Source organism: Sebastes fasciatus, chromosome 19 (assembly GCF_043250625.1).
Source record: "Sebastes fasciatus isolate fSebFas1 chromosome 19, fSebFas1.pri, whole genome shotgun sequence".
NCBI classification, from domain to species: domain Eukaryota; kingdom Metazoa; phylum Chordata; class Actinopteri; order Perciformes; family Sebastidae; genus Sebastes; species Sebastes fasciatus.
Window position 1 is genome coordinate 3,893,672 of NC_133813.1, and position 20,279 is coordinate 3,913,950.

Consider the following 20,279-nt stretch of genomic DNA (forward strand, 5'->3'; position numbering starts at 1 on the left):
TTATTAGACACCTTGACTCCCCCGACTGTTAGCTGAAGTCCCCACTGCGTAACATCCAGTTTTTTAATTTAATTTAATTTTTATTAGTAGCATTACTCAATTTTATTTATTTTTATTTATTTGTATTTTATTTTTATTTATTTTTATTTATTTTTTATTTTGTATTATATTATTCTGTATGTGGGGTTGGAATGTTTGTGAGTCTGTCTGTAGATGTTACTTCTTCTTTTTTTGTCTGTTTGTGAAGAAAATTTAAAAAAAAAAAAAAAAAAAAGTACATATTTTTTGGTTATTTTACGTAAAAAAAACAAAACCGTTGTACGCAAATTATTCACTTTCTCTCTTCTCTGATCAAAATCCGTTGTTGCCATGGCAACACAAAGGCTCTGGGCGTTTCAGACATAGATTCAGACATAGATCTAGATATACTACACAATACGTTAGTTTACAGGCACTGTATGAGTAGCAAACAGTTATACTCTAGATATTCTAGATCTATGTCCCGAGCTTGTCATGTGACACCAACTTGTCCAGCTCACACTTCCGCTTACTATATCAAGGCCTATAGAAGGAGGTTAGGACACTGGTTTTGGGTGTTTGGGATACAACGCATGCGTAGTGTAACTTAAACTGCGGTCGTGTGTTTTGATTGGCTCAATTCCCCGATGCTCTGACGTATTGATGACGCGTGCTCCATCCTCCTGTCAATGGGCCTTGTACTGTGAGTGTGTGCATAAAGAAAAGTTGGGTGAAATCTCGGAGAAGTTTGGGCTTTACAGGAACTTTAAACGCTCCGTTACACTAACAAACCTTCGCGTTTATGAGCAGTTTAATAGCAGAACATACGGTTACTTGTTTAAACTCTTAACATGTCGACTATCGCCTTGTACAACGACCAAGGAGGAGCAGAAGCAGCGGTGGAAGCCGGACTGGAGAACAGCTCGACCTCCGGAGCTGCTGCTGCCTTCGGACTCTTCAGCTCTGACTTCAAAAAGTAAGATAGCTGAGCATGAGTTCAATATTCAGTCAGTGTTGTTAGTTTGTGGTAAAGTTAGACCGTTTATGGTGAAGTTTGTGTGGTTAACTACTAGTTAGCTGACTTGAGAAGAAGCCAGCATCATCAACAAGCTAGTAGGAGGCAGTGATGGCGACTGACTGGCAGCTGGTTGTTCTGTTAGTTAGCTAACTGTCAGAATTGAAACATCTCTGTGGAGCGTTTCTGGTACAGACTCTTTTACTCTATTTTACCCCTGTTTATCAGTGTTTGCTGGGTAAGTTAAAGCCTTTATTTACAAGGTAGACTAACTTACAGTATAAAGCTACAGAAAGAAATACACTCAGGTGCCAGTTTATTAGGTACAACCAGCTAAAACTAATGCAACAACCCTGCAATAAATCCTACCCTCATTATTCATGTTATAAGTTATTGAGATGTTGATATGGCTAACTATGTATGTATGTATGATCATTTTGGATGCTGTAATTTTTGTCATTTGAGTTGCATCACACTATATTGATTTAGCACCACAAAGTATGTGTTAAATTAATACTAATAATTAATATTAGACTAACTTACAGTATAAAGCTACAGAAAGAAATACACTAAGGTGCCAGTTTATTAGGTACAACTAGCTAAAACTAATACAACAATCCTGCAGTAAATCCTACTCTCATGAAGGTTATAATGTTCAGCTTTTGTTAAAACTTTAAAAGAGAGATGTTGATATAACTGTATTATCATTTTGGATGCTGTAGTTTGTTTTTCTGTTGAGTTGCATCACATTATTCAGCAGCACCACAAATTAAATGTTAAATGAATGCCCCTTTTAAACAGTTTCTTTCTTGAAAAGTAAGGATTTATTGCAGGCCTGTGTGTTAGACTACATCAGACTGCAACAATCCTGCAGTAAATCCTACTCTCATGAAGGTTATAATATTCAGCTTTTGTTAAAACTTTAAAAGAGAGATGTTGATTTAACTGAATTATCATTTTGGATGCTGTAGTATGTTTTTCTGTTAAGCTGCATCACATTATATTGATTTAGCACCACAAAGTAAGTGTTAAATGTTAAAGTAATACCTATTTCCTTCTTGAAAAGTAAGGATTTATTGCAGGCCTGTGTGTTAAACTGTATTAGATTTAGCTAGGTGAACATAATAAACTGGAAAGTGAGTGTAAATCTTGTTTATCTTGCAGCCAAATATCTTAAGTCCTCCAATCCTGCAAATAAATCCTACTCTCATGAAGGTTATAATATTCAGCTTTTGTTAAAACTTTAAAAGAGAGATGTTGATTTAACTGTATTATCATTTTGGATGCTGTAGTTTGTTTTTCTGTTGAGTTGCATCACATTATTCAGCAGCAGCACCACAACGTAAGTGTTAAATTAATACCTATTTCCTTCTTGAAAAGTAAGGATTTATTGCAGGCCTGTGTGTTAGACTGTATTAGTTTTAGCTAGGTGAACATAATAAACTGGAAAGTGAGTTTAAATCTTGTTTATCCTGCAGCCAAATATCTTAAGTTGCACAGTTGATAATTGGTATTCCTCCTCCATTGAGGTTGGCAGGATAACAAATATTCAGTAGGAAAACAGATATGTACGAGCTGTGTGATGTAAAATATAAAGTGAGTCAATTTTCTGTTGTACTGTACAAACTGTGGTGATTTAAGAGAGTCAATTCGCCAAGAAATGTCTCTACAAAACCTTGAAATACTCTGGTGTCAGGATGATCAACAACTGGAATATTTATTTAATTTTTATGTGTTTAAAAGAGGATGAGATGGATTATTTAATAGCTTATTTACTCTGATTTCTCCAGTAAATGTTTTGTTGGAGATGATGAAAGTCTGATGACTTGATTGTGAGAGTTGTTCAAGTTGATTTTCTATTTAAAACAAACAAACACAACTTTTATTATTGTCTAAAAAGGTTTACGCAGCACTTTGGCTCTGGCTTATATGAATTTATGATGTCTTGCAAGCTCTGCTCTTGTATGCATGACACAGTAATAAAAACTTAATTCTTATACAATTTGCCGCAATGAGTAGAGTAGGAAGAAGAAAAAACATTGGGAAAGGTCTCTAACTTAATCTAAACTACAATGACTAGATCCACTTCATTAAACACATCTTTAACCAGATCAGTGAGTCTTTACTAGCCATTGCACAGAGCGCTTCATGAAATATGTACAGTAGTGTTTTTCTTCAGAGTTAGCAGAAATAAATGACACCTAGGCTTCAAACTGAATGACCTCCACATTTGTGTACAGTATTAATAAGCAGGCATAAAGTGTGCTTATTTTGGAGAGTGAAGCTGTTGAGCAGGCCAACACTGTAAAGTGAGCTTTTATGAATGAGTGAGCTTCTTACTTTATTGAAAAGGTGTAGTATACTCATTCTTTTAATTTCTCAGGGGTCAAGAATCTCTAAATCCACATTGACAATGAAATTGAATTTGCACCCAAATATATTTAAACAACATATTACCAAAATCCTTCTGCACTTAATTTCATTCATCATTATGATCTGTACTAAAGCAGCATAAGTCTCCACCCAACTCATCAAATAACGCTGATTGGGCAGCGCCCCTTTGCATCGGAAAGTGACGCACGGAGGCACCCTGAATCGACAGCATGTGACAAACCGGGCTTTGAAATAACTCTAATGTAAACCCACTCGTGGCGTTATTCGACGGTTAGAGCAATTGATGTAGTATTAATAGCGTGAGAGTCTGTTCACGACCGTTTCCTAAACCTAACTAAGCGGTTGTGTTGCTTAAACTTAACTTCCTGTTTATTTTGGAAGGACACAATGCATGTAACGAGTATATATTGACACGCCGTCCCCGGTCCGTCCAAAAGTAACGCAAGAGCGGTACTCTGTGCGTCGGTCCCCGATGCCGAGGGGCACTGACCAAGCGGCGGTATTTGACGAGTCGGGAGTGAGAATGTGTTGGCATAAAATGAGCCGACACGTTCATACCATGTGAAAAATTTAAAATACATCTCCGCTTGCAGGTGGACTGACCTTTAATTTTAGAGGGTGTGTTTAATTGTCAGCATAAAATGAATACTGTGTTGACTACTGTATATGATGACACTGAAGTGCTATAAACTTAGTGATAGTGCACAGTAGTAGTTGTAGTAGTAGTGATATGCACAGTGTGTGTCTTTAACAACCTGTAACAAAATCTCTGATTAAATCATTCAGACAAAATTGGTCAGGTGAAAGAGAGCGGGATTTTTTGATGGCTATGTGATGGCAGGATTGAATTTTGAAAGGAATAATGTCTTTGTTTGGACTTAGAGATTTATGTTATAGACTTTTTATATAGAAGAGCAACAAGGTATTGAATTAATATGAACTTGAAACGTGCAGCTTGTTAAATTTTGTTTTATATGCTTGACCAAGTGACTCTGTGTTCCATTATCTTGCCCGGGTGTGGAGGGATTCAGAAAAGAACGATTTGTACTAAAATTTACATATTCAGAGTTTGAGTTTCTATATTAACTTCACATCACGGTTACTTTATTAGCTTGTCAAAACCATGTTTAATTAACTTTTCACTTGTCTAAAACTGAAACTGGAGTGTCAGCATGTTTTGAGTGTCCTATCAGAAACCTTCCACTAGAGGGCAGACAATCATCACTCTAACCATCCTCTGCATTTTGTAATTTCTTGTAAAATCAGTGTTTATGCAGTTTAGCTACTCTGGTTTAGTGCCCTCTGGTTGGGTGAGAAGCTACACACCACACCACCTCCACAGGTGTACATTTGAGCTGCAAAATACAGGCTTTTATGGGTTAATTCCAACAAGAAATATGTTACTAAATGTCCTGAAATCTGGCAAATGCTTGTGTGAGGTTACTCTGCAGCCTCTGATTTAGTAGAGTATCCTCTGCAACAGGATTTTACCCAACATGAATGTCTTTTTGATGATATTCTTTTGTGTTAAATGTTGCTTAGTTTGCTAAAGTGAACCTCTTAAGTTGTCTCACATGACCATCTCAGTAAAGGCTAGGTCATATGTTTGCCTGCTTCTAGGCCAAACTGGGACGACCAGAAAGAAAATGCAAGGACATGAATGATGCTTTTGTTTGCACGTGTCTGTCTGACACAATTCACAATACCCAAGCCTGTATAAATATCTGTATCTCATACACTGAAAAAAAGGGAAATAGCAGGTCTTTGAATTTACAAAAATGTAGTTAGTATATGTAACACAATTCATTCATATTCCTTGTGTAAACATAGTTTAATCATGTAGACTTCAGTTGTTTATGGGAAATGTTGAATATACAAGTTTCTCTCGCGTTGATAGAAAGTGATTGAATTGAAAAATTGAAATCGATGTAATTGAGATTTGTCACCACCGGAAATGGAATATATTTAAAAACGCGCGGGGCCAACTGTCATTGGTCACTGCGGAGCAGGAGGTGGCGCTAATGCACCAATCAGCTGGAGGCCAACCGTCGCAATACAAGAAGAAGAAGAAGAAGAAGCGTTAACCGCGTAAACTGAAGATTCTCCAGCAACATGTTGCCTCCAACAAAGACCTAACTACTGAACAAGTAAGTTCATCATATTCATTTATATTCGTGTTCAAGTAGGCGACATTGCCACGAGAATGTTGTTTTCGTAACGTTACACTAAGTATCAATTACAACAGTCAGTCGAGTTGTTTGTTTACATATTTTAGCCTTTTAGATAGCTAGCTACCTAACTAACTAACTAACTAGCTAAACACCAATACTTACATTGGCTACTGTAGGTCCCGCTGCTGATAACAGTGCTTCAATGTACTCACAACCGGTAGAGAGCAGTCAATCAGCGGGCCGAGCCTCGCTCCTCTGCTCCGGAGGGGCCCCGGGCAGCGTGACTGTGGCGGGTGATTTGCGCGCGACACAGTCGAGTAGAACCTGTGTTAATCATGTTAGTTTCTCTCATCCCCTCTCTCCTCACATACATCCGCTAAGTGTTCAAATGAATGAAGTAACGTTCTTAAAGTCAGACTCAAACTTGATTTAGAAATATTTTCAGCTTGCCATTGTGTCATATTACAGAAAATACTTCAAAGTTAATGTCTGTTGGATCTTTGCTTTGTGCTTTTGTTATATTTGTTTGTGGTCTTTTAAGAAATTGAGTTAATCCACTGAGTTCACCTCACTGATTCTAAATATTCTCTTTCATAGGTCCATCATCCTATTTGCACAGAATTTGGTAAGTGCTGTCACATTTATTTTATGTTGTGTTCCTGTTATAGATGGGAAGGAGGGTTACTTTATGCCTGTATCTATCACTTATTTGTTACAGGTGTTATATATATATATATATACATATGTATATATATGTATATGTATATATATATACATATATATACATATATATATGAATTCATGAGGTCTTCATTTCAACATCAACTTTTTAAATGTATTTTTGTCAACCTCTGACGTGGACCAGATATACAGTACTGACCTTTATACTGACCTGCTGTGATGGTTTGAATTGGGAAAAGGTGATTTGGCCAAAATCTGCCTGAAATATAGTTAAAATTTGTCTTTAAAAAGGTCTTCAAAAGTATTAAATCTAACTTGAAATCTAAAATGTATGTATGTCTGACGTCTAATCATTGTTGTGTGTGTCTGTGCAGAGTAAACAGCTTTGAGGATGGGGACTGCTGTGATCCTTAAGATCATCTTGACTGATGGCAGCTGCCAGAGGTTGACTCTCTCCCCTGGACTCCCTGCATCCATTGATGACCTCATCGTTGAAGTGAAGAAACAGTGTGGACTTCAGGGAAATTTTGGACTTCAATTTATGGATTACTTGTTTGGAAATGAGTTCCTTAACCTCACCTCAGTTTCAGAAGTAGAACACAAAGGTACTCTTAAAGTCATTGATATGTCAAGGCCCACCACTATGCAGCATGATGATGAGAGGTCCACTGTTTTCAATCCAGTCCTAAGACCCCAAGCATTCACTTCTTCCCCTGTAAATGACTCTTCGTCCCTGTCAGATGGATCTGTGGATACAGATATACTGTCATCGAGTGAGTCTACAAGCTCACGGTCCTCTTGGCCTGCTGTTTTTTATGTGCCTAAGTTCACCTACGATGCTGAATTAAAACTTCAGCAGGCAAGATTAGCTTATATTCAAAATGGCACTGTACTTATTCCAGATCCCAAGTTGAAGTCATCCATCCTTGATGGTTTAGTGCAGGAAATTGTGCAGTATAAAGTCTTTGTCAGTGATAAGGAGATGGAACAGGTAGCCCAGGGTCTTATCAAGACGCATCCATGTTTAACTGAGAAAGGGTCCTGCACTGGATGTGGCGGATGGAAGACCAGTTTAAAATATAAACTATCTAACTACCGCACACACCTGAGAAAACTGGGCTGCCCAGAGGTGATAGTGAACTCTTTAAAAAACAAACCTGCAGGACAGCGCAGTGCAGCCTTAGGTGTCAACAAGGCAAAGAGAGCTGAGGTGAATTTTTGCCCGACATACCCATCGGCAGAAACTGAGGAGAGTCTGGAGGCCATGCAGAAAGCTCTACTCTTAGATGTAAAGAAGAGGAACAACAGAGAGGTTGTGAAACTCAAGATGGAAAAGACTTTCGCACACAGAAGACATGAAGTCGTTGGTGATGTACCAATGGTGGAGGATTTCATGGTTAGGTGGCCTGCTCTGTTTGAAGTCAGTGAGGTAAGGCTTATCTCATGCTCGAGTTTTCATCTTGGATTTTCTTTAGATAAAAGGACATTTTTGGGTACACTAGCAAACTGCTAATATGCCTGATTGTTTATTATTCATCTGTGCTATATCTTCCTCCTAGACTGTCCTGGTCTGCAGTATGTGTGATGGTGGCTTTCTCCTTGATGTTTAACGTTTTTCTGATTCCTTTGTGCTCTTTATCTGTTTTCAGATCAACGCTGAATTCAAGAGAATCACCACCGTCCCACTTCAATCCAAGTTCCTGTCTCAGCTGGACCACTACTCTGATAACCTGACGAGGCTGTTCCAAAAGAGAGGAGGACAGTTAGGGGCAAGGCTCAAAACAATCATTGCACAAATGGCTGATGTAAGTGATACCCATATGACAGTTTACACCAGTAGTTGACTTTAAAATAAAGCACATGGGCTGAAATAAGACGCTAATCAAGAAAATCTCTTGTCAGTGTGATGATGTAGATGCTGGACGAGAGCGTATCATTACGGGAGTCTGTATCTACATGGGTGAAGATCCAGAGAACCTTGTTCCGGAGTTCTTATTTACCTTCCTTTATTTACCTACCGTTATCTGTTTTGTACAGGGCATGGATGAAAATGATGTCAAGGAGGCCATTGAAGACACCACTGTTGGGATTTATGTTCTTAAAGAACATGCTTCAAGTGATGGACCTGAGGACATTGGAATTGTCCTTGAAGGCATCAAGGTGTTGCAAGATCTGGATAATGTAGCATTAGCTGTTGCTATGCTGTTCGGACTCATGTTTGCCCTGAACCTCAGCTACCCTGCTGACCTCCGCTTCACCTTTTGAGGTAGTCCAAAAGATTTTCATGGAACTGGATGGAGGTAGACTTTCTAACAAAGCACTCACTCTAAAAAACAGGCTCTTTCAGTGAAAGGGTCAGAGACACTGCACTGCCAGCAAAAAAACTAAAAACCAAAGGATATTTGAATTGTCCTCAAAAGCATCTACGGTATTGCTATACCATTTGGACTGCTTTTTCATTTTCTATTGTGAATCCACTGTTCAGTGAAACCACAAACAGTTGTGTGGTTTGCATTATGTATTTATGTTTGAATCCACTGCTGTTGATGCAGGGCTCAATATAGCAACATTTTGGTACAGAACTCTGACTCTGCCTTTTCTTGTCAATGCAAATCAGCTTTTTTACATTTATGATTTTGTATTTGCACTCACTTAATCGGGACATGGAACCGATGTCTACGTTTGGATAGAGTTAACTTTAACAAATCAAGTTAGATTTACAGACCTAACTCGAGTACCAGGAACATAATAGAATTGTTTTAAAGTTACACAATACCTTTGAATAATATCAGCATTAACAAATCAAGTTGGAGTTACATGATGAAATTACTTTAACATTACACAATAAATTGGTATTATTGTAACTGGAAAATAATGTGTTGAATCAACATGATTCTTTTAAACAGTCTAATGTGAATTACAAATTTTGGTTTGACAAGCAATAATTGATTGAGAAAAAGAAGAAAATTGTCAGTTGGCCACATTCTGATCATGTGGGACCGATGTCCACATTAAAATCTAGTAAATCCAAAGAACTTTTTTTTTCAGTGTACAAGCTTTGTCCTCATAAGCATTTATATGTTGTATTAAAGTTAGCACCAGCTTGTTTCAATAGTTGAGCCTGTTCTGCTAAAGTTAAATCAAGTTTTTGTTATTTGAAAGTCCTAAACGTTTGTCATGTGAAAGGCACAGCAACATTTCTGCAATGTTCTGTACTGTCTTATAGGCTTCTTTTTATTCCTCTTTCTGACTGAAAGCTCTATGCCAGGCCTGATCCAGGCATATAAACATGTGACTAATTTATTATCTGTGACTAAAGAGATATTTCACTGTGGCTGAGTGGTTTGGTTTCATGGATTTGTTGTATGAAGAGTTGTATTTGAGCTGCATTAAAAGTTATAACAGGGTTGTCATCGGTAGGTTAGGCTGGGTTTATGGTGGCCTACATCTGTCTAAGAAACTCTTTCTTTCTCCACGTAAAAAGCAGTCATATTTCAACCAAAAAGCACTGAATGACGTGGAAATTAGACTAATAGATTTAACTGGAATGATGTCAAACACTGGAAAGGTTTGCACTCTTGGTTACAGGCTCACCAGGTGCGTGTGACGTGTTTCACGTAGAAAACAGTGATTGAAACACTGCAGATTGACTTGATAGAACAACATTATTCCCTTGCTTATATTGATTATTGTTTTCAGGCTATTGGCAGCAGTTGCATAATCATACTAATCTTTTATGTTGCCACTAGGGCTGTCAAAGTTAATGCGATAACGCGTTAATGCAAATTTGTTTTAACGCCACTAATTTCTTTAACGCATTAATGCAACTTGTGATTTTTAGGTTGTAATGGGCTCAGTTTTAAAGCTAGAGTGAAGATACTGGTATCATATAAAACAAAAAAAATGTACGGAATCAATTGGTACCAACCATGTCATACTTAGTTGTAGCGGAGGTGGTTAAATAACGCTCCAAACTTGCGCTAAAGTTTGGCGTGGAAAAACTGTCATGGCCATTTTCAAAGGGTTCCCTTGACCTCTGAACTCAAGGTATGTGAATGAAGGTTGTAGGCGGCTCAGTTTTAAAGCTAGAGTGAAGATACTGGCATCATATGAAACTAGAAAACCATGTCATTCTAGCTTGTCGGGGAGGACGCTAAATAACACTCAAAAGTTTGGCGAGGAAAAAACTGACATGGCCATTTTCAAAGGGGTCCCTTGACCTCTGACCTCAAGATATGTGAATGAAAACTCTGAGATGAACAGAGTGAAAACAGTATCTTATTAGATAAAACAGATGTTGACAAACTGCATAATTTGCAGTTGAAAAAAGGTAATAAATCACAATATATCGATTAAATGTTTAAAATCACAATGAGATCACATTGTGATTTAAGTTTCGTGATAATATCGTATTATATTGGACATGATAAAATATTGTTTTTGTGATATATTTATTAGCTTGTGACTGGAGTTGTTGGTTAAATCATTTTCCAAAGAAACGGTAGGAAGCAAATTCAGCCCCCTCCAAAATCCTTCTGCAGCATTCACATGTTAAAGCGTATTTCCTGACATTCAGCTCGGTGCTGTTATCTCTGAGGTAGGCCTGTCCTGTTGGCAGCGTACTGTATGTGCTCAGAGTGGTGTTGGGCTTGAGTGGATTATTGTGCTGTGGAGGTGATGAAAAGTAGCGCGGTGTTTACCCACCAGTGTAGATAAGGCCCTCCTTTTTCCCCCTAGAGGGAAGTGACCACAGTCACACAGAGAGACACACAGTCGCATACACAGCCAGGAGGTAGGTGACATAGCCCAGTGTCCAGAAGAAAAATCTACATTTACAGCTGACCAGCAAGTTTCAGGAGGAACGTGGACTACAGACAGACCCTCGAGTATGACTTGCCATTAGCGGAGCTGACAGGGCATCTTGTGACTTTTCTTTTTGCCCAAGAGAAGAGGAAGGGAGTAGTGAATGACAGGCACGAAGCCAGTGGAGCCTGTGCTGTTTTTCCACACTCTCCCCCAGCTTTGACAGTTATGAACAAGAACGAGTCAAGAAGACAACTGTAAATAAAGCCAAGAGAGCAGGGCACACAGCCTGAAGGAAAGTAATCATCAGTTTCACTCTTGAGTTACTTGAAATAGAGTCAGTTGGGCTTGTGGACTCTATTCTTTAGACGGCTAACACACACACACACACACTCTTGAGTGTATTTTTGGACTGCTGTGGAGGAAAGCCGGTATGGATGCTGCTTTCTCTTTGCGCTCGGAGGCGGTGGGAGCCATGAGGACAGCGATGGTGTCCGCTGAGAACTTACATCTCACTCTGAAGACCGGGAAGATCAGTCAGGAAGAACAGGCCCTCACACTCCCCAAGAGTAGCCCCAAGGAGACACACAAAGCCGGGTACTGTAGTAAGATCACCCACCACAGCACTCTGATGGAGACATACCCTAAACTGTGTTTTTACTTCTGGGATGTAAGTTTTAGTTCAGGTTATTTCCTCAGCTCAAGTTTGCTTACCTTAAAAAATAAAAACAATGTCTCTTTAGTGACTATTGTTTGAAATATAGATACATTTAAAATCATGTTTCTGAATAAGTTTCTTGGAAATGTTTGGTATTGTTGCAAATAATTTTACTTGAAAAATAACATTTATAATTAATAATTTATTTTAATATAATGGCCATGCAAGATTAACAGATTTTGTATTTAATCTAAGGCTGTCAGTCAATTAATATATTTAATCACGGTTAATCGCATGATTGTCCATAGTTGAATGAATGAATGAATGAAAGACTTTATTTTGAACATAAAAATAAATAAAACCAGATACAAAATAATAACAAACAAAACAAGAGTAATAGTGTCCGAAAAGGAGTAGGTAGAAGTAAAACTAATATTTCCCTACCCCTTTCTCACTTCTCCTCTAATAACTCATATATCGTAGAATGATAATATAATAAAATATATAAACTATCTCAGATTTATTTACATCCCAAATTAAATATATGAACAGCATCCCAAGTTTTTTTACAACCCACATAACCATCCGGAGTTATAAAGTATATATAAACCAACCCTTAACACAACCCTTATCACAACTCTTAATCATGATTAATCACAAATTAATCACATTTTTTAACTGTTCCAAAATGTACCTTAATGTGAGATTTATCAAGTATTTAATACTCTTATCAACATTGGAGTGGACAAATATGATTACTTTATACAAACATATGGATATATTTATTACTGGAAATCAATTACCAACACAAAACAATGAGAGATATTGTCCAGAAACCCTCACAGGTACTGCATTTAGCATAAAACAATATGCTCAAATCATAACTCGTCAACACTTTTCCGATGAAAGTAGCTAGCAGCACTTTCTCCAAAAGTCCGATTCCTTTTCTTTTTTTGTTAGAGCATTTGATTTAAAAATGTTTTTGAAGATTACCAACTCTAGCTTTAACTTTAGAGGTGCTTATATACGGATTTTATCAGAATCAGAATCAGAATCACTTTACTGATCCCAGGGGGAAATTGGTTGTCCATAGTGAATCACGATTAATCGCAAATGAATCGCACATTTTTCTTCTGTTCAAAATGTACCTTAAAGGAAGATTTGTCAAGTATTTAATACTCTTATCAACATGGGAGTGGACAAATATGCTGCTTCATGCAAAAGTATGTATATATTTATTATTGTAAATCAATTAACAACACAAAACAATGACAGATATTGTCCAGAAACCCTCACAGGTACTGCATTTAGCATAAAACAATATGCTCAAATCATAACATGGCAAACTGCAGCCCAACAGGCAACAACAGCTGTCAGTGTGTCAGTGTGCTGACTTGACTATGACTTGCCCCAAACTGCATGTGATTATCATAAAGTGGCATGTCTGTAAAGGGGAGACTCGTGGATACCCATAGAACCCATTTACATTCACATATCTAGAGGTCAGAGGTCAAGGGACCCCTTTGAAAATGGCCATGACAGTTTTTCCTCGCCAATACTTAGTGTATGTTTGGAGCGTTATTTAACCTCCTTCACGACAAGCTACTCTGACATGGTTGGAACCGATGGATTCCTTCGGTTTTTGTAGTTTCATATGATGCCAGTATCTTCACTCTAGCTTTAAAACCCAGAGTCCGCTACATCCTAAAAATCACAAGTTGCATTAATGCGTTAAAGAAATTAACGTGTTAACTTTGACAGCCCTAGATATTCAGTTTACTGTCATAGAGGAGTAAAAGAACCAGAACATATTCACATTTAAGAAGCTGCAATCAAAGCATTTTGACTGTTTTTCTTGGAATATTACTCAAACTGATTAATCGATTATCAAAATAGTTGCCGATTAATTTAATAACGAATCGATTAATTGTTGCAGCTCTATCTGCATCTGTCCCACATTTTGTTTTCCATCTGAACATCTCTCAACGTTTATCCTCTGCGTGGAACAAACAACCTGCGTAGTTGTGCAATAACAATGTGTGTTAGCATGAGTCAAGGAGTGAGCGTTGTGTGTCGTATCATGTGAGCGCAGGAATCTTAGCAGGAATTGGTGCGATGCTGCTGATGCGTTGGTAAACATGACATTCTTGCTGTGTGTTTGGGTGCTTTGTGTCGGTGCACTGTTTGGCTCCTATAGGCCGAATAATGTCCAGAACTGTTTGATCTATAGGAGCCAATGTGACCCTGTAATCTGACACAGATGTTGTATACACGGAGCGTTCACACTACCTTTGGTCAAGCTTTAACTCTTGAAACTGATTAGTCTCTGCAGTGCTTACTGCGCCTGCTAACGTTGACCATCATCAGAGTAACACTGTTCTCTGTCCTCAGGAATGAAGACCTTAAAGAGATGTTGGAGAGCAACAAGGAGTCGCTCAAACTGGAGGCCATGAAGAGGGTTGTTGGGGTGAGTGCATCATGGGAAACTGCTGTGTGTGTCTTCTCTCAGAGTTTAGTATCAGTGATAATAAGACAAGGTGGATAAAATGTTTGTATTGTTTTTGTTTGTTTTCAGCTGATTGCCAAAGGGAAAAATGCGTCAGAGCTGTTTCCTGCTGTGGTGAAGAACGTTGCGAGTAAGAACATCGAGGTATGACAGTATTGAGAAATACACCGCAGGAAAACATCATCATTACTTTTTGGTTGTTGTGAGTCATTGTAATTGTGTTAAATGTGACACAGCACGTGGGTTCTCTGCGTGACGTTACAGAGGGAACTTCCTCATCCAGAACAATAGGAGGCTCATGTGGACTGGCTTTCATTTCAAAGCATTTCCTTCATTTAATTATTTGTATTTCAGAGTTAAACAGACAAACTTGCCAAGAGTAATGACATTAGATGTAGAAATTAAATAAACACAAGGTATAAACAAAGTCTCTGTTACGCAAATTAATAATCAATCATGTATTGGGTTGTCTCTACATATGTCCGTACATCCGGTCTATTCTCGTGAACACGATATCTCAGGAACACCTGGAACGAATTTCTTCAAACTCAAGGATGAACAGATTAGATTTTGGTGGTCAAAGTCAAGGTCACTGTGACTTCATAGCCATAACTCAAGAATTCATATGCTAATTATAACAATTTTACACAAATGTCTAACAGGATAAAATGGACAGGATGTAAACTGCAACTTGACTGGTTGGTGGAAGCAAACAACTGCGAGGCGGTAATTCTAGTTTAATCTTTTTTTTAGGTTTGACTTATTTGTCTCTCATCAGAGAAAACATTTTAAAAAGTATATTCCCTTATCAATCAATAATAGCACAACTAGTTTTATTCTTGCAAATCATAAATTGGTGCAGCAGCATCAGCAGTAAAAAGATCCTGTAAGATACTGTTGGTCTGTGTAAATACTCCACTAAATCATGGCAGACTATTCCAGTGAATGACCAAACGCTAAGCAACAGCTCAAGAGGGGTTCCCATGCCCAGAGCCTGTGAATATTGATTAGCAGCAGCAGAATAATCAGGTAGCGTGAGGGGCAGCATGTGAGCGGGGGGCCTGAAGCGCCCGGCGCTGTGTGCAAGGCATGCAGCCGAAGCAGCTCGTGGCAGGGTAGGGGAGCAGGTGGGTGGATGTAATTGGCAGCGGAGAGCCCACAGTCACGTCTCCTCTCTCCCACCTCGTATACACCAGCTGCTAAGCTACTTCTCTCTCGGTTTCTTCCACACTTTACTCACCTACAGTACATCTCTCTAAAAAAGGCCTCTCCTCTTGTTCCCACCCTTCTCTCCTTGTCACCGTGAGCTGCCATTGATCCTCCGCTAATTAGAAAACAGCACAAGAGCATGCAGGTTATTGACAGTGTTGCGTGATTTAATATCAGTGCGCTTTATTTGCTTTAATCACTGCTCCGCTTCGTTTTAACACCACATATCATACACGAATGTGTGTGTTTGCACGTTATGGCATGATTGTGTGTGCTTTTGAGTGCGTGTTAAAGTGACAAGAAGAGAAAAGAAATTATAAATAAAATCTCCTTTGCTGCTGAGGAAGTTGTTAATCGCCTACTTAGCGGTTCAAAATGAAATCAGTCGTGTGCTTTGTGGTCAAAGAAACCAGATCCTTGAGGGCAGATGGGTTGTGTCTCCGTTTTATAGTGAGTAATGCCATTAATTCCAGCAGTAATGACCAGAACGATGATTGAGAACTGTGGTGCACTGCTGCAGGTCAATACTCACTACATTAGAAAGCATGGTGCTGATTACTAATTAAACTCTTGGCGATTGTACCTGGAACATGACCTTACCCCTGACCTCGAGCTTAAATCAACTCCTAAATGAAATTATAAATAGTTCTTGAAATAAATCATCATTTTTCATAACTTGTAGTTCCATTATTTATGAACCCACAGAGACACAAATCAGCTCTGTTAGTTCTGCTCTCTTCTTTTCTGAATAGCTGATGTGAATCAGCAGACGAGCAACCTTTGGCCTCCAGTTAAACTTGTCACAAAGCAGGACAAATATTATCTCAGGCTTTCCTGCGAGAAATGAAGAGGCGTGGAAGCCAAAACACAAGACTGCGGGGCGATTAATTCAATAGCAATATCTGAAAGGGAAAAAAATACAGAACATAATCGCTCTCTGCAGCGAGTGATATCGAGACAGGAAAAACGTTCTATTCCAACTTTATTTTCCACCCCTTGAAATAATAAACTTAAATTTCCCGCAGAAAAACCATCAAAGAGAACACTCTTCCTGTTTCATTCATTATTGTTCATTTAATCCTTTTAAAGCTGCAGTCTTTTATCTTTTTATTAACAGCATGCATCACGTCCTCTCACAGAAACCTCATGAACTTTTAGAACACAGCTGGTTTCCTTGATTTTTTTTTTCCCTATGTGCTGCATTAATTTCCCCTTTACAGCTGCTTCAATTTATAGCTGTTTGATTTAATTGTCCTTTGCAGCTTAAGAAGCTGGTATATGTGTACCTGGTGAGGTATGCAGAGGAGCAGCAGGACCTGGCTTTGCTATCCATCAGCACCTTCCAGCGGGCCCTGAAGGTAACATCTCTACTTCTGTCTTCATTATTACTAACATGGTAAAAAGCTGTCTTTTCTTGCCTTTTGTCTTTTAATGCTGAGATTTTAATCGCGTTCTTTTTATTATACAGGGCTGTCAATCGATTAAAAGGTTTAATCACGATTAATCTCAGGATTGTCCATAGTTAATTGCGAATAATCGCACATTTTTTATCTGTTGAAATGTGAGATTGTCAAGTATTTAATACTCTTATCAACATGGGAGTGGACACATATGCTGCTTTATGCAAAAGTATGTATATATTTATTATTGGAAATCAATTAATAACACAAAACAATGACAGCTATTGTCCAGAAACCCTCACAGGTACTGCATTTAGCATAAAACAATATGCTCAAATCATAACATGGCAAACTGCAGCCCAACAGGCAACAACAGCTGTCAGTGTGTCAGTGTGTCAGTGTGCTGACTTGACTATGACTCGCCCCAAACTGCATGTGATCATCATAAAGTGGGCATGTCTGTAAAGGGGAGACTCGTGGGTACCCATAGAACCCATTTACATTCACTGATCTGTAGGTCAGAGGTCAAGTGACCCCTTTGAAAATGGCCATGACAGTTTTTCCTCGCCAAAATTTGCCATAGGTTTGAAGCGTTATTTAACCTCCTTCCCGACAAGCTAGTATGACATGGTTGGTACTGATGGATTCTTTAGGTTTAATGGTTTCATATGATGCCAGGATCTTCACTTTAGCTTTAAAACTGAGCCCGCTACATCCTAAAAATCACAAGTTACATTAATGCATTAAAGAAATTAGTTGCGTTAAAGAAATTAGTAGATACAGTAATCATTATTAGTAGAAAACTTTCTTTCCCACACTGACACAAGTGCTTTTTGTTTTTGTATCTCTGTGATAGGACCCAAACCAGTTCATCCGGGCCAGCGCACTGAGGGTTCTGTCCAGTATCCGGGTCCCCATAATTGTTCCCATCATGATGCTGGCCATCAAGGAGGCAGCAGCTGACCTGTCCCCGTATGTCAGGAAGACATCGGCCCATGCTATCCAGAAGCTCTACAGGTAATAATCCTGTGCATCGGATTTCTGGCGAGTTCAGATCTACAGCTTGACTGGCTCTCCTTACCGCCTCATGGCTGTGGAGTTAATACAGTAAATGTTGGGTAATGTTGATACAAGGGGTTTTGCCCTGCAGTTATCTTGCTCTTATCAACCGAGTGTTTCTGAGACTGGCATGGATCAAAGAATGAATGAGGGCTTAAAATATGAGTAAAGTAGTAAAACTGAACTTGAATGAATAAGTTGCATGTTTAATTTAGTTTAAATTTGCAGCACTAGGGCTATGTCTGAAATCTAACCTGTTTTACTGTACAGTATAGAGTATTATTTTTATTTTGCACAGTTTTATTTTAGGTCTGCAACTCATGATTATTTTCACTATTGATTATTCTCTTGATTCATTTTGTTATCTATAAAATATCAGAAAATGGTAAAAGGTGAGATGGACAAAGGTAAGGGTAACATGAGTGAGAGAGGACTGACCTGGACTTCTGCAGAAGAACAGAAGAGAACATAGAGAATATGATAAATAAAGTCCACAAATACAGTGTGACGTTTTATAAAGTCATTTGAGATGAACTGAAGGAGAAGGGATTTGTGTGTACAGTAGATCAGTGCCGAGTCAACATGAAAGAAAGTCTGCGATTCCCTGCATAGAAGTGGCAGCTCTCGAGACGAAAAAGATAAATGTATTTGCTCCTTCGTACACACCCCTCAGCAACTTATTTCCACTTTGATTTATGCACTGTGAAACAGAACCAGACTAAATAGAAAACGGGTTTGATTCGGACTGGCCAAACGGACTACGGTTTGTGAAAGCGCCCTTAGTCAGGGGTCGTCAGTTTACTCAATGATAGAAAAGGGGGTCCCTTAAGGAAGAAGGTTGAGAACCACTGGACTAAACTACCGAGTGTCTGTTATGTAGGGAGCAGTGAAAGTCTAGATCAGAAAATAAAACATGCTCACTGACAGCTGATGTGACACGCAGCCACCTCCGTACTCTGAGCACACAGAGGGGACATCATTTAATTTGTAAGTCCATCAAGTTTTCATGTTATGTGAATAATTGCCATTCCTTAGTTGACAATTTGTGTGTCTCTCTCGCTCTCTCTCTCTCTCTCTCTCTCTTGTCTCCAGCCTGGATCCAGACCAGAAAGAGCAGCTGATCGAAGTGATAGAGAAACTGCTGAAAGACAAAAGCACAGTAAGTACAGGCTGAGCTCTACTGTACTGTACATTTCCCCATGTCGTCGACCACTGGAGGGCGCCCCAGTCAAGCGATTCTCCTCTTATCTCTCCATCCCACAGCTCATTCGGCAATGCCATGGTTTGTTAACACCCACTTAAACCCACACATCTTCAGATGCTCCTTGTTAAGTGTCCATTTGGAAGGAATTTTCGCACTGATGCTAGTGTCAGCTTAATTTTCTCAAAGGCCAACTTCTTCTCTTTTTTTTTTTCCACCCCCACAATGGACCGTAAATGAGTTGGATTCTCAAATTCTGTGTTTAGGCCGGTCTCAGACACAACGCAGGCAGCCCCATTAGAAGTCAGCAGGCAGCACATTAATTTGAGGAGGTCACAGTGAATACTGAAGGTGTTTAAATGCCAATTTCAAATATGTAGACGTTGGCTACAGAATGCAGAGTATGTTGTGTTTGTACGTGCGAGTCATGCACAGTTTGTCGTAATTATGTATTCATAGCGTATACCTATCATTATACAAACAAAACAAAGCGGCTGAGGCCAAGGGGGGATGGAAAGCCCAGTACCAGATGCATAGCATATTTAGCCCCGGACGCTAACGAAGACAGATGACTTCTCCCCCTGTTGGAGCCCACATTGTGAGGCTGGGGACGGAGAGAGAGGGCACTATCATCACACAGAGCACTATCAGTAGCTGATGAATGGCGAAAAACCCAAACATAGTGGAGCCTTAATAGCTATCTGGCGATGCATTTTTATGATACTAGGACGATACCATGTAGCATTAAGAAGTCCCACAACGATGCCTTTTTATTTATTTGTCTATATACTGGCAGTAATTCTATGTAAGGATGCTGTTGAATCAGTGCTGTCATCATGTATACGTAAAGGGGAACATCACAGATTTTACACGTAAAGGTCAGGTTACTAGTCTGCACAGCCTGGGGAAACAGTTTTATAATGTCCTCTGCAGGAATTTTGTCAAGGCACGTTTATTTTAGAGCTGTCAAAGTTAACGCTAAATCATTTTAACGCCACTAATTTCTTTAACTCGTGAACACAACTTGCGATTTTTAGGTTGTAGCGGGCTCAGTTTTAAAGCTAGAGTGAAGATACTCATCATATGAGACCAGAAAACATAATGAATCCATCGGTACCAACCATGTTATACTAGCTTGTCGTGAAGGAGTTAAAATAACGCTCC

The 20,279-nt window shown here is 38.9% G+C and overlaps 2 protein-coding genes across 5 annotated transcripts in view; both read left to right on the forward strand.

The window, feature by feature from the left end:
- Nucleotides 1–680: 680 nt before the first annotated feature.
- Nucleotides 681–20,279, forward strand: part of ap3b1a (adaptor related protein complex 3 subunit beta 1a) — a 65,101-nt gene continuing 45,502 nt past the window's right edge. Inside the window, exons 1-6 of one of the 2 annotated variants that reach the window (XM_074617158.1) lie at nucleotides 681–994; nucleotides 14,132–14,207; nucleotides 14,316–14,390; nucleotides 16,718–16,813; nucleotides 17,712–17,872; nucleotides 19,007–19,073. In XM_074617158.1, the coding sequence (XP_074473259.1) occupies nucleotides 870–994; nucleotides 14,132–14,207; nucleotides 14,316–14,390; nucleotides 16,718–16,813; nucleotides 17,712–17,872; nucleotides 19,007–19,073 (600 nt within the window). In that variant the 5' untranslated portion in view covers nucleotides 681–869. Of the gene's footprint in view, nucleotides 995–11,030; nucleotides 11,680–14,131; nucleotides 14,208–14,315; nucleotides 14,391–16,717; nucleotides 16,814–17,711; nucleotides 17,873–19,006; nucleotides 19,074–20,279 lie in introns of those variants that run through there. The other variant, XM_074617157.1, reaches the window with a different exon arrangement.
- Nucleotides 1,573–8,755, forward strand: LOC141757015 (uncharacterized). 3 transcript variants are annotated; one of them, XM_074617166.1, is made up of 5 exons: nucleotides 1,573–5,574; nucleotides 6,196–6,223; nucleotides 6,654–7,708; nucleotides 7,929–8,084; nucleotides 8,317–8,755. In XM_074617166.1, exons 3-5 carry the CDS (start codon nucleotides 6,671–6,673, stop codon nucleotides 8,542–8,544), a joined length of 1,422 nt encoding a protein of 473 aa, XP_074473267.1. In that variant the 5' UTR covers nucleotides 1,573–5,574; nucleotides 6,196–6,223; nucleotides 6,654–6,670; the 3' UTR covers nucleotides 8,545–8,755. The 3 variants fall into 3 exon arrangements, with proteins under 3 accessions (XP_074473267.1, XP_074473268.1, XP_074473266.1); XM_074617167.1 differs by lacking the exon at nucleotides 1,573–5,574 and having other exon boundaries at nucleotides 5,774–6,223; nucleotides 6,654–7,216; nucleotides 7,259–7,708; XM_074617165.1 differs by lacking the exon at nucleotides 1,573–5,574 and having other exon boundaries at nucleotides 5,774–6,223.

Bases quoted from the DNA above. Each gene is read 5' to 3' on its own strand.
- LOC141757015 (XM_074617166.1), top strand. From the start codon at position 6,671: ATGGGGACTGCTGTGATCCTTAAGATCATCTTGACTGATGGCAGCTGC. The intron at 7,709-7,928 runs GTAAGGCTTATC...ATCTGTTTTCAG, and splicing joins CTCTGTTTGAAGTCAGTGAG to ATCAACGCTGAATTCAAGAG. The intron at 8,085-8,316 runs GTAAGTGATACC...TGTTTTGTACAG, and splicing joins TCATTGCACAAATGGCTGAT to GGCATGGATGAAAATGATGT.